The sequence below is a fragment of the Pyxicephalus adspersus genome, chromosome 12 (genome assembly GCF_032062135.1).
Source record: "Pyxicephalus adspersus chromosome 12, UCB_Pads_2.0, whole genome shotgun sequence".
NCBI lineage: Eukaryota > Metazoa > Chordata > Amphibia > Anura > Pyxicephalidae > Pyxicephalus > Pyxicephalus adspersus.
This window is the reverse complement of record NC_092869.1, coordinates 45,688,850-45,701,390: the sequence shown is the minus strand read 5'-3', so window position 1 is coordinate 45,701,390 and position 12,541 is coordinate 45,688,850. Positions and strand designations below refer to the sequence as shown.

General features: G+C 40.9%; 2 protein-coding genes across 5 annotated transcripts in view; both read left to right on the top strand.

Moving 5' to 3' along the window:
* RPS6KA5 (ribosomal protein S6 kinase A5) overlaps nucleotides 1-10,012 on the top strand; it is a gene marked incomplete at its 5' end in the record, with an annotated part of 42,017 nt that extends 32,005 nt beyond the window's left edge. The window contains 1 exon segment of the mRNA XM_072428525.1: nucleotides 351-10,012. Within this exon segment, the coding sequence (XP_072284626.1) occupies nucleotides 351-584 (234 nt within the window).
* A 1,762-nt stretch (nucleotides 10,013-11,774) lies between these two features.
* Nucleotides 11,775-12,541, top strand: part of TTC7B (tetratricopeptide repeat domain 7B) — a 61,614-nt gene continuing 60,847 nt past the window's right edge. For 2 of the 4 annotated variants that reach the window (XM_072428280.1, XM_072428279.1), the window contains exon 1: nucleotides 11,776-11,990. In XM_072428280.1, coding sequence (XP_072284381.1) covers nucleotides 11,870-11,990 — 121 coding nt within the window. In that variant the 5' untranslated portion in view covers nucleotides 11,776-11,869. Of the gene's footprint in view, nucleotides 11,991-12,541 lie in introns of all 4 variants that reach the window. The other 2 variants (XM_072428282.1, XM_072428281.1) reach the window with 2 other exon arrangements.

Genomic DNA, 12,541 nt, shown 5'->3' with positions numbered 1-12,541 from the left:
ACCATCAGAACTGCAGGTTTTTTTCCTTTGTTGGTGGGTATGAAGTACCAGAGTGATAGCTGAACTTCAGGTATGAAGAGTGCAAAATCCTTTGGGAGGAAATATAGATATGGCACAAACGCACAGACTTTATTGGGTTTTTACCAACTGAATTTCAAAGCCTTGAAAAGCCTTCAAATGTGGTGGGCTCTATTCACTTACATTCCTTTAAATAAAGCATTTAATTACTCCTACTATATGACAGTCTCCTGTGGTGCTTCTGACCCACCAACACTTGAACATGCTTGTTTAACAGTGAAGCACATGTTTTGTAGTACATAAACTCATCCAATCTTGTATTTGTTTCACAGGCCTTCAATAAATACAAGCGGGAAGGCTTTCTCCTCCAAAATGTAGACAAAGCCCCTCTGGCAAAGCGCAGGAAAATGAAGAAGACGAGTACCAGTACAGAGACTCGGAGCAGTTCCAGTGAGAGCTCCCACTCCTCTCACTCACACGGTAAAACCTCTCCAACTAAGACTCTGCAGCCAACAAGCCGAGCCGAGAGCAATAACCCCGACACCATCTTCCAGTTTACGGACTAGAGCAGCCTTCTTCAGAAAACACCGTGGCAGTGGATCCCAAAATACTGCCAAGCACCTTTTTTTAGGCTTGCAAGCTATTAGCCATCTTTTTATTAATACAAAGTTCTTTGATGTGAACCCTTTGGTGCTGCCCAGAGGGTGTTGTATGGCATGCAAGCACTAATATTAGGTGCTCTCATGAACTTTTTTTTTTCCGTTTCTCCTCTACCCTCAGGTTTAGGGGGGAAATTGAAGACCTTCTAAGGGCTGATGCAGACATTGCAATGTCTTGCCTTTTTTGACCCCAAAGCTGCTGTCAAGATGAACACGTACTGAAGGTTAAAAGGGAAGGCAGGGGATTAGGACTGCCCACCTGTCTTTTGTTTGGATAATGCACCGAGTCACTCGTCTATACAATAAGACACAGCCAGCTTATGCAACCAGCGGTTTCCGAGCTACAGTTATAGCTCGAGGGACTCTTCGTACATCAAGAAGCCAGAGAGCAATAGGTTTTTGCTTTGCGTACTGTGAAAAGGTGGCAACGTCTTTATTTATTTGCGCTTAATATGACGTGCCCCGTAGCAGTATGTGTCAGTCCTTCATTTCACTTCATTTGAAAACTCTAAAAAGAGTTTCTTTGTGCTACATGTAAATCTGGCCTTAAGTCTCAATAGTGTTTATTGAGAGAGCGGCCTTGGAAGTTTTTCAAGTGAAATCATGCAGGCAGCAATTATTTCTAATTGCCTTTTCTCACCTTTCGGAAGGTGGCTGCGTTCATTTTTATAATGAGGGGCAGGAACTTCCTGCGTCAAAATCCTACTGTGTTATACCCTGTGGGAACTTGGCCTTTTTAAAACTATAGAAAAGCTTTGCAGCAGATTACAGAGACCCTGTCGACAGACCATTTATTTCATTGGCAATCTTCCCATAATATTGTTTGTGTATTTATCTTATTTAATGCATGGTATTTACCTGTAGAAGCCTCCCTTCTGTAGACCTCTTAGGGCCAGAGACTGTTGCTGGCACAGCCATCTTGCAGCCCCCGCAGACCTCGGAGCTGTCACTTAAGTGTTGTTATATATATATATATATATATATATCATTTAATTAGGTGGCCAGTCCCCAAGGCAGCCACTCTTATGACAGTGCAGGGCAGCCAATATAATATATGTAATGGGCACTGACACCTCCTCAACTCTACAAATTTTAAATTAACACTTACAATGCTTGTAGCTGCGATAAGAGCAAAGGTTGGAGGAGCTAAGTTGATGCAAATAGGGATGAGGTGCAGGAGGAGAGGGCTTTGATGTAGCAGGAAGAAAAGGGAACAGTGGCTGTGCTAGGGAATTGTTCTAGAAAAATCCAATTCCCTAATAAGTTGAACAACACATTCTAATTGAATAAAAAAAAACTTTTATGCAGAAAAAAAACTTAGCAAATAAGCATTTAAAATACTTGACTTTTGTGTGCTTTTACCTGCAACTTGGTGACAGGGTCTGTCTTTTTTAAGAATATATTTTCCACTGTGAGTTTCATTTACAATTTAAAAAAAAAAAATTTGATCGCGTGGTAAAGGGGTGATTTTTTTTTTCAATGCCTCTCCACCTGCGTCTCTTACATCATAGAAACTTGAAAATTTTGTACTGTAGTCAGAAGGGAAACTAGGCTGCCTGCTGGGTTACTTTATCAGCAGTCAGTTTAGCTTTTAGTAAAAATGTCTTGTGATGTGTTTTTTGTATTGTTGTTCCATCCTGTTTCTGTCCTGTTTTCTACCACGTTGTAACACAGCTTTAATCATTGCGAAGGAATTTGCTTTGCAAACCAGAAAAATATAAATTTGCAACCAGCATTATATAACAGAGCTAATGGTACCGATGAAAGGTCCTATATTTATATAACATTTGAGATATTTAATATTGAATTTACCTTTATTCTAAAGGTAAGTGTAACCTGTTTTATGATATCTGCCATTTTAGGCACATTACCACAGGCTACTTGTGTGTCCTTTGGTGGTAAAAAAAAAAAATTCTTCAAAGACCAGGATGTTATCTGTGCTATCTTTAGCTGTAAGGAAAACTTCAAATTGTACCATACAGATCAGTAAATTTAAATAACTTGATATTTTTATGAAAGAAATTGGGTTAACAAACCCTTTAAAGTGCTTATGCACAGAAATGTTTGTTGTGCTTTAAGAAATAATCCACCAGTTTTTTGCCAAAATGGACAAAAAGTACTTCAATTTAAGGGGTTTACGTGGCCCATTACAGTGGATTTCTACTAAGAATTACTTCTGTTCTTTTAAACTGTTTCTGTTCTGCCTTGTATGAAATTTCCAGTCACCTGAATTGCAGCTTTAAAATCTGTTTTTAACTAGAAACTGTTACCAGCAGAGATCCCTAGAAAACTCTCCTCTCCCTGGCTGCATGAGACAGAAACTGGTGTATTGATGTACCTGGAATTAAAGACCTTTTGTCCTGATGTATTCCTTCTACATATAATATATCATAAGTATCTGCAAATAATTTGTGTAAAGCAAAAATGCCCTTCTTGGTATTGCGAACATGGGCAAAAGGTTTGTGTATTTTGTAAGGAGCTATGTGTAACTGTGCAAAGGTGCAAAGTGGCAAGTACCAAGATGGTTTGCTTGGCCCACGTACCTGAATTGCATTAACTAGATGCAGAATGTGTTCCTTTATTCTAGAACATTTTTACCAACTGTGAAATCTGAACTTTCAGTTCTGGAACTTTGTTCCTAGTTTGGAATTTTTAAATTATCTTATTCCTTCTGTTTCTGTCCACATAAAATTAAAGGGAAATAGAGAAGTTGTTTGCATTGAACCGGGTTGGCTTAGGCGTGCTCCTGAGGCTACTGTGAACTCTATTGTGTAGTAGTAGCAGTTGCCGGTACCATTTGGTTCTGTACAGAGTGGTGTTGGGCTAGAAGGCTGCAGCAAACTGAAGAATCAAAAAGGAAAGTTAATGAGCAAACTGCAGACAGTAAATGGAAAAATAAATGTGAACTTGTACTTTAAAGGTCTGTGGAAGTAAAATATTCCTTCAGATATGTGTTTGGCTGAAGCAGGTTGGTGTCGTTGACTTGCTTTATATTGGCATAAACTCTCAAGGTCCTCTTGTTGGTCTTATCTCAGGTGCTTATCCAAAATGGAACTAAACTTGTTAGTTGGTGGTGAGCTTTTGCCATAATCGGCAAGAATGTACAGCATATGTGCCGATAATGGCACATACTTAGCTTTTGCTGTCACCCTGCATCAATGACAGGTCCAGGACCTGTCATCGCTGCAGGGACGTGCGCTGCAATCTTTACTTCTGGCTTTACGATGGACTTCTGTGGAGATGGCGATCCCCGGCGCTGGTTGGAAGATGTAACAGGAGTTTCATTATCCTCGGCGGCTTCCTGTGTGTGCGGCGGCGCTGCACAGAGCCAAGCTCTAAGCTACAGTATAGTTTAGAGCAGAAACAAAAAAGCCACCAGGAGCCAGGGAGTTAGTTATTGCATGTCTCTTTTGTCAAATACTAACACCTGGTGTTTTTTTGTTTTCTCAGTTTCGATCCGTTTTAACCAGGATGCTGACCTGTGCAAAGGAAGTTTGTTATAAAAGCTGAATACAAGGCAGATATAAAGGAACAAATGAGTAAATCTTTGTACCCATTTAATACATTATCAAATGTATTTGTAATTCAAGTAAAGTCAGTTACTGGATTTCATCTGATATTAGCCTTTTGCAGCTCCATCCATATATTGGAGCTCATACTGGGAAAGCGAGAGAGATGAGCTAATCAGTTTGCAGCTACTCCTTCACTGTCCAATCATAGGCTGAGGGAGGGACAAGACTAGCAAGTGTTAACTGATTATAGCAGAGGGAAATCATGTCTCCTCCCAGGCAGAGCTGTACTATGTGAAGTTAATGTATAACATCTTTTTATTAAGCTGTTTGCTTTACTGAGGTGGCAAAACTGTGCGCAGGTTTACTTAGAGATCCGAACATCCCCCATGTTGTGCGCCACTTGCAGCCCGGCTCATGCTGCCCTGTCAGCTGCTTGAAGTTGTGCTAATAACACATGGCATAGTATCTATTATGTGATAGATGTGTGGAATATGGACAGCTTTGCTATATTGCATACCATAAACCATAATCTGCTAGCACAGGACTAGTTTGTGTGTGTGGTGCTTGTCAAATCTCCTTGGACACCTCCAGTCCTACCAGAAAAGAAACCATGTAAACACCTTCCAGCTACTTCCCTCTCTTCTCTTTCAATAATGTTTATAGATTTTCATTTGTTATGCTCATAAAACCAAATCAGATGCAAAACAGAGTATGCAAAAAAATGACAGCATTTTAACTAGGCAAGAGCCCAATTGTGTTGCTGCACAATTAAATCATTTATTGGACAGAAACATACAGCATTGATCAAAGAACCCAACTGTCTCCTAATTCCATGAAAGAAAACCAAATCTCAGTTTGTAATTTTTAGAACAAAAATTGGCTCAATCATCCTAAAGAATGCTTCTTTGTAAAGACTTGAAAAAGGCAATAAAGAATTTTTCGCTGTTCAGTGGTACACATGGACAGGTTTACCCTGCATATTCTTCTTCATGAAGGTAATGTATTGTTTTTTGTTAAGGATAAGATTGATTTTTACTTTACCATAAAACATTTTAAATCCTTGAATATGAAAATAATATATCATTATTTAATATTCGCTTGCAGGCAGTGAGCTCCAACAACATCATCATATTCTAGGGCCTGATACTGTGAACCTTGAATTTCAGGTAGCTTAGATTTCACAGACTGCAGGTAGGGATGTGTCTTTCCTCCTAAGCAAGGCTAAGGGAAAAATTACATGTGTTTCACAAGTAATTACTACTCAATAGGCTTTGCATTGACTTTTGTAGAATATTAAATGGGGTGCTTGACCATAGCAACAATATAGGTCAACATCGTTCCAAAGGGTTCCAGTTTCAAATAGACTTGCTCTGTTCCAAATCTCATAAACATTTCAATGAATTTGCAGAAGCAAATTATAACACCTATTGCAAAGATGCAGGCAATCAATAGTCAGCCCAGGAATAGTTTATTCCTATGGGTGAACCTTGTGTCTGGATCCTTGTACTGAAGTGTGGAGAAGGAGGGTGGGTTAGTGCATGTCAGTGTAGGGAGTGTGAAAAGGAGGATTAGGGCTACTTCATATAATGTATACTCAACTTTAAAAAGAACACATGCTTGGATACCAAAAAGTTTATACTGTTCACTAGGTATATGGGCTGGATATCTCCCTTCTAAAGTTTGAGCCATAGTGATCACTCAATTGGGACTGTGGACCATTACAGTCTATACCAACCTTTCTCCACTTTTTTTTAACCCTGGGAACCCTTGAAATAGCTTTCAGGTCTTCAGGGGACTCCTGACAATAATAACAATATCCAAAGCTCACAGTACATTACAGTGATGGTCAGTGCTTCTTACACTGTTGACCATTGGAAATAATGCCACCCTTACACATAGCCAAAAAGATCATTGGAGTCAGTGGTAACTGACCTGAGCGGCATGAATTGCTAATTGCTAAAGGGACCCCTAGCAAAATCTGGAGGAACACTGGTAGAGAAACACTAGCCTATAAGAACAGTTATTTATATCATGAATGAGATTTAGTGCAAAAAAAATAGAGCAAAAAATCCAAGAATTTACAGGATTCCCTCGATGAGCACCTCTACTGATCTGTAATATACATTATTGGTATCTACAAGTTAGCACGAGCCAAGTAGCTCTGTACTGTACACAAAGGTTCCTTGAAAGTATAAATTTTTAATTGCAGCATTTAAAACAAAGTTGGGGATAAAATGATATTGCAAAGTGTCAAATTGTGCAGAGAGGAAGTGCATGGTCCACAAAGATAATGCACCTACCGTGTTACAAATATAAACGTGATAGACAGACAAGAATTTGATTTAAGGTGATTTACTTGAAAAGGAAAGTTTTTTCAGATAGGATCATCCTGTAAGTGGCAGCAATATTGAATTATTTAATCAATATTTTTGACGTTGTTGGATTCCATTTTTCTTGGAAAAGCAATGTGATGGTAAAGCACAGCGATGTCACCAGTGACCTGGCCTACTCCTTGTGAATATTGATGAAATTTTTTTAGTCTTTCTTATCCAAAGATTTTTAAAGGATTTTTAGAAAGGGGGGTCCAAAAAATGGCACTGGGTGGAGCTAGGAGTAAGGCTGCATACACACGTGCAATAATTGTCTTCAATCACAATCCTTTCCAAGGACAAAAGATTAAACGATGCATGAACGAGTGCTGTACATACATAGCTATTCTGCCCTATGGAGAGGGGGGGGGGGGAACGGAGCAGCAACCCCGCTGTGCTCTCTCCCCTTTTATTATGATTGTTTCTCGTCTGTGGATTCACCAGGACGGTCGTCCGAAAGACGTTCCCTCTACACACGCCAGATTCTCGTCCGATATCAGCCCTGAGGTGATCATCAGAAGACAATCATCTGACGTATGTTTGTAGCCCTATGCTTTTAAACCAAACGTAATTGTTTGTTCCCACTGTAGCAAAGAGTAAAGGGATATCCCACAAGAAGACATGTATGATACATATGTTTATAACTATAAAAAGGAAAGGGGCACTAAAAAAATATTCTTCTTTTCAAGCCACTGTAACACCTTCAGGGACTGGGACAGGAAGCAACGGTGAAATTGTTTGGAGATCTATAAATCAAAAAGGCTTGGCTTTATCGTCAGTGCAGATTGGCATGGATTTAAATTTGCTGTGTTTCTGCTTGGCATATCATAGGTGAGAAGCTCGGAACCGGGAAACAAAACTTCTGGTTCCTATCATTCAGCATTAGTAGCATGATACGCCGGTCTGTGAGATGAGAAGCACAGCACCATATTCGAGGTGTCTAATATAGGACTGACCTATAAGACCCACAATTCTCTAACGAGAAAATAGTGCTGATTTATTGATTTCTAAATGTTTATAACTACACCAGGGGCCATCTTTAATGGGTGTCCATCCAAAATTTCAATATATTGTAGTATATGAAAGAGCTAATACCAACATTCACAGCCAGTGCAAATATTCCCATACCTTTGCAGAAACTGAGATATTTGACAATTGTGTGAGCTGCCATGATAGGCAAAACAATGGATTTCTATTTTTATATGTGGTTTTTTTGGATGGGAACTGTGCTGTGCGTTATGAATTTTTGTCCCTCACTATACATCCTTTCATGTAAATATTCGATACCTTGCTTTATCCATGAATGTTGTAAAACCTTCTCTTTCGTATCCCTCTTTGTGAATATTTACCGTCCGTGTTTAGTAGTTTTTAAAATATGAGGATGTCTAATCTTTATTATCTTCGTGCAGATCTTACCTGCACCATGTTGCTGATGTTTTGAGGTCTTGTATTTCAAGCAGTGTCATATCTTCATGCAGGCATTAGGAATCTTGCAGGCCGTTTAGCTGGTGGGAGCTGCAATGTCCATGCTGGGGCTTGCAGCTTCCTAACAGCCAGAAGACCGTGCATTGTCTGATTTTGCTCCTACGGCTTAGCTGTGACACATTGCAGAGCTTTAGGCTGCCTACACATAGGCATGGTTTTCTTTTTTTTGTTTTTTGTTTTTTTTTGTCAGAGCTGCACCTAATAATTCTAAGCCCTTGACTAACATTTATAGAGCACCAGCAAATATTTTAAGAGTTTTAAGACTTCATTGAAACTTTGTAAACAAGTTTGTGTGGACACCTAATCATGCGATCTGTCTGACAAAAGTATGTGTACCCAAAGGGTCCTGTTAATGATACATCATACAAAGACATTGTAGGCAATTGTGCTCTTCCAGCCTTATGGTCACAGTTTTGGACCCTTTTCTGTTCCTCCATGACTGTGCCCCCTCCATACAGACATGGGGTAACTTGAGTATGTTGCACAGAGCCCTAACCTCAACCCTACTGAACACCTTTAGGATGAATTTGAATGGTGAGCCAGGTCTTCTCATTCAACATCAGCACCTGACCTCACCAATGGGGGCAAATCCCCATCATCAGTACCTGACCTCATCACTGGTGGCAAATCCCACAAATAACCCCCCAAAGTCTAATATTGGTTATGGGGTGGGGGAACTTCATGCTACATGCCATGGAGAATGGGATGTTCAGCAAACTTATACAGGGTAGGTGTGATGGTCAGGTGGCCTGTGAAGGTTCCTATACAATATACAAAGACATTGCAGACAACTGTTCTCCTCCAGCCTCGTGGTCACAGTTTGGTGAAGACCCTTTCCCCCCCCCCTCCCCATGTCTGTGCCCGGGGTACAAAGCCATCTCCATAAAGACATGGGCTCACAAGTTTTGTATTGGGGAACCTAAGTGTCCTGCACAGAGCGCTGACCTTACTGAACACTTTTGGGCTGAACTGGAATGGTGGGCCAGGTCTTCTCATCTAACATCATTACGTGACCTCACCACTGGGGGCAAATTCCCACAGATACCCTCCAAAATCTTGGGGAAAGCCTCCCCGGAGGAATGGAGTCTAAACTTCAAAGTCAAGGGGGGCAACTCCATATTGTTGACTTTGCTTTTAAAATGGGATGCCCAATGAGTTACTACCTAGTTAAGTGTTTACAAACAGTTGCACAGCTTCTCTAAAGAGCAGATATTAAAAAGCATGCAACGTCTAAATAAATGCAAGATGACACTCAGTTTTTACCACCAGACCCTTGCACTGGTCCATCAATTGACTTTTTGCATGTGCAGGGTTACATGTGCATGTGCACCCAAATGGACCGCTCATGTGTATCCAGCCTTAGACTGCAATTTTCTTGAGTAGCAATACAATAAATCCCTCAGTTGCCTGGACCTCTGTTCTGCAATTTATTACTTTTGCATTTTTCTGCATCTAGCTGGGCTAGAGTAATACTTTAAAACTATTTTTCCCCCAGGATTTATTTGGGATAAAATTATCCGACCTGGGAACTCTTTATTAATTCTGTCGTCTGAACACAAGATGAGGGTATCACGGTGAAGGGGTAAAACTTACTAATTTAGTTTTTTTTGTTTTTTGGCAGCAAGGGAATTTTTAGGGGCTATTTATTGAGAATGTAAAGATTTTAACGATTTACCAAGAGAAATAAAAGAAAAAGAAGAAAATATATATTATGAGATGTCTATTCAGAGTTTTCTCTTCCCTTTTTTTTTTATGACTAAAGGGATTTTATAAATGAGTTGCATCAACTTCTTTACCCAGAGAGACAAAAAAATAGAAGGTGAGGGTTTAGTTTTAGGTGGGTGAAAGGACTGGATTATTATTTCTATGATGCATGTAGAGGGGAGTTTTATGGCCGAAATTATTATACTGTGCAGAGCTTTGTGTGGACAGCTATAATACATATAATAAACCTTTGTCACATTGCAAACTGTTGGCTCTCGTGTGTTATTGTGTCAATGTATGTGTTGTCATCTATAGTCTCTTATATATTAAGGACTACCTGAATGATGGAAGCTGTGCCTGAAAAAAAAAAACAACCACCTGTATGGCCTATGATCTCCCTGCAGCTATTATTATCTCCATTACTGTTTTACCTTGCCTGCATTAAGGCTGAGTATGATGGGGGACATCTTGGGAGGGGCAGAGCTTTGCTTCCTTGTGTCAAACATTTTCCCCTTGTTCTCATATTAATGATGAAGAAGCAGCAGGGCAGACGGGAAGCAAAGATCCACAGAATAAATGAAGCAGAGAGAGCCTTGCAGTGCAGGTTCTCAGGTACAGATTCCTCTCCGGCAAGAAGAACCGTGAGCAGCACAATAATGACATCACCAAAGGGTGAAACTAACAGAGACAGCAGTGTTTTAGGAGATCTCACACTGCAGAGCTGCTGGGGAGATGTGTGGAGGTAGAGTAATAATCCCCCCCTTCGGTTTTTGTATCTTTGGATAAATTGCTTTAGGTCATGTTACATTATCTTTTGGGAATGAGGTCAGGACTTAAAATACTCATTTTCTACCTTGGAATATTTTCCCTTGGGTTCTTGGTTAAATTGATTTTCCATATACCTTTTAATTTTAAATCACAGTCACCTCAATATTCTATTTAGTAAAAACTGCGTAAAAAGAGTTTGAAGCAGCAAATTGTAGCACCACCCTACCCTTACCCTCCACCAAGTTTCACAGTTGAGATGGGATTACAAATTCTGTCCACAGACATCTGCACAGCATTCGGTTTAGTTCAGTTGTGGGAAAATCCATAAGGTCTTTGACCAGAAGAACCGGGGCCAGACTGTGGAAATTGAAGTATCTACATGTTATTAATAAGCTATAACTCTTAAACCCATACCAATGATCTTTGAACATACAGCCACTGTGGAACAATTCAATCTCAAAGGTCAAAGTAAAACAGTTGGCATCCCATTTGCTCCCTTTTCCAGTGCACTTTCCATTTTTATTAGCTATAAGAAGACTGGCAACTCAATACGGAGGACGAGCAAAACAAAATAAAAGTGAAGTTTTTTACTACCTGCTTGGAGCATAAATTACTGTAAATTATGTAAAACGAGACTGCTATCCACGACAGTGGCCACCAGGTGGTGCTGTGCAATAGGAATTGTAAGTAAGTGGGAATTATATTGCAGTTCTCAGCTATTGCCGCCAGATGGCGAGTGCCAGCAGTGGTTACTAAGTGGGGCTTTGTGTGAAGAACCCTGTTGCAGTTTCCGGCAGTGACCACTAGGTGGCAATGTGTACATAGACCTCGCATATAGTCTGCAGCTCTAGCCGCGAGATGGCGCTATGTATCGTGAATGAGAAGCGATGTTTTAATTCCTGTCGATTGCTGCCAGGTGGCAGTGTGTGGAGTGAAGAGGTGAAGATCCTGCGTTGGTCGTTAGGTGGCGCTGTGCAAAGAACGAGCAGCTGAAACCCCTGCATTGGCCGCCAGGTGGCACTGTGCAGAGGACGAGCGGGTATGATCCCAGCATTGGCCGCCAGGTGAAGTTGTGCCGAGGGATCAGATGAAGTCCCAGCATTGGCCGTTAGGTAGCGCTTTTCAGAGGACGAGCAGATAATGTCCTTGCATTGTCCGCCAGGTGTCGCTAGATAGAGGACGAGCAGCTGAATTCCCGGCATTGGCCGCCAGGTGGCATTTGACTTTAAGGAGTGCGGTTGCCGTTCCCAGCACTATCCGCTAGGTGGCACTGTGTCCTTGCACGGTACTGCAGTGTCCGGGCCGGCGGAGGCCTGTGCTGGGCTCTGCGGGTTCCGGTTCGGGTCAGGCGGACATGGCGGCCAGGAAGGCCGGATCCCGGCTGGAGCTGGAGATAGAGCGATGCCGCTCGGAGTGTCAGTGGGATCGGATTCCGGAGCTCGTGAGACAGCTGTCTGCCAAACTCATCTCTAACGGTGCGGGGAGAACCGGGGAACACCGGGGGGCTAACTGAGGCCTAACCGGGGGGCTAACTGAGGCCTAACCGGGGGAGGGACCGGGGCGGGAGATGACGTCATACATATCCATCATACAGCTCTGTATATAACACTCCATACATATCTGTATATGACACAATGTACCTGTATATAACACCTCATATATCTTTGTCTATATTACCTCATACATACCTGAATATAACACCATGTATTGACCTGAATATAACACCATGTATTGACATGAATATAACACAAGGTATCTCTATATAACACTATGTACCTGGATATAACAACGCATACATACCTGTAAATAACACCTCATATATCTTTGTCTATAACACCTCATACATACCTGAATATAACACAAGGTATCTCTATATAACACCTCCTATATACCTGTATATGGCACAATGTATCTGTATATAACACCTCATCTATACCTGAATATAACACAAGGTATCTCTATTTAACACCATGTACCTGTATATAACACCTCCTATATATCTGTATATGACACAATGTACCTGTAT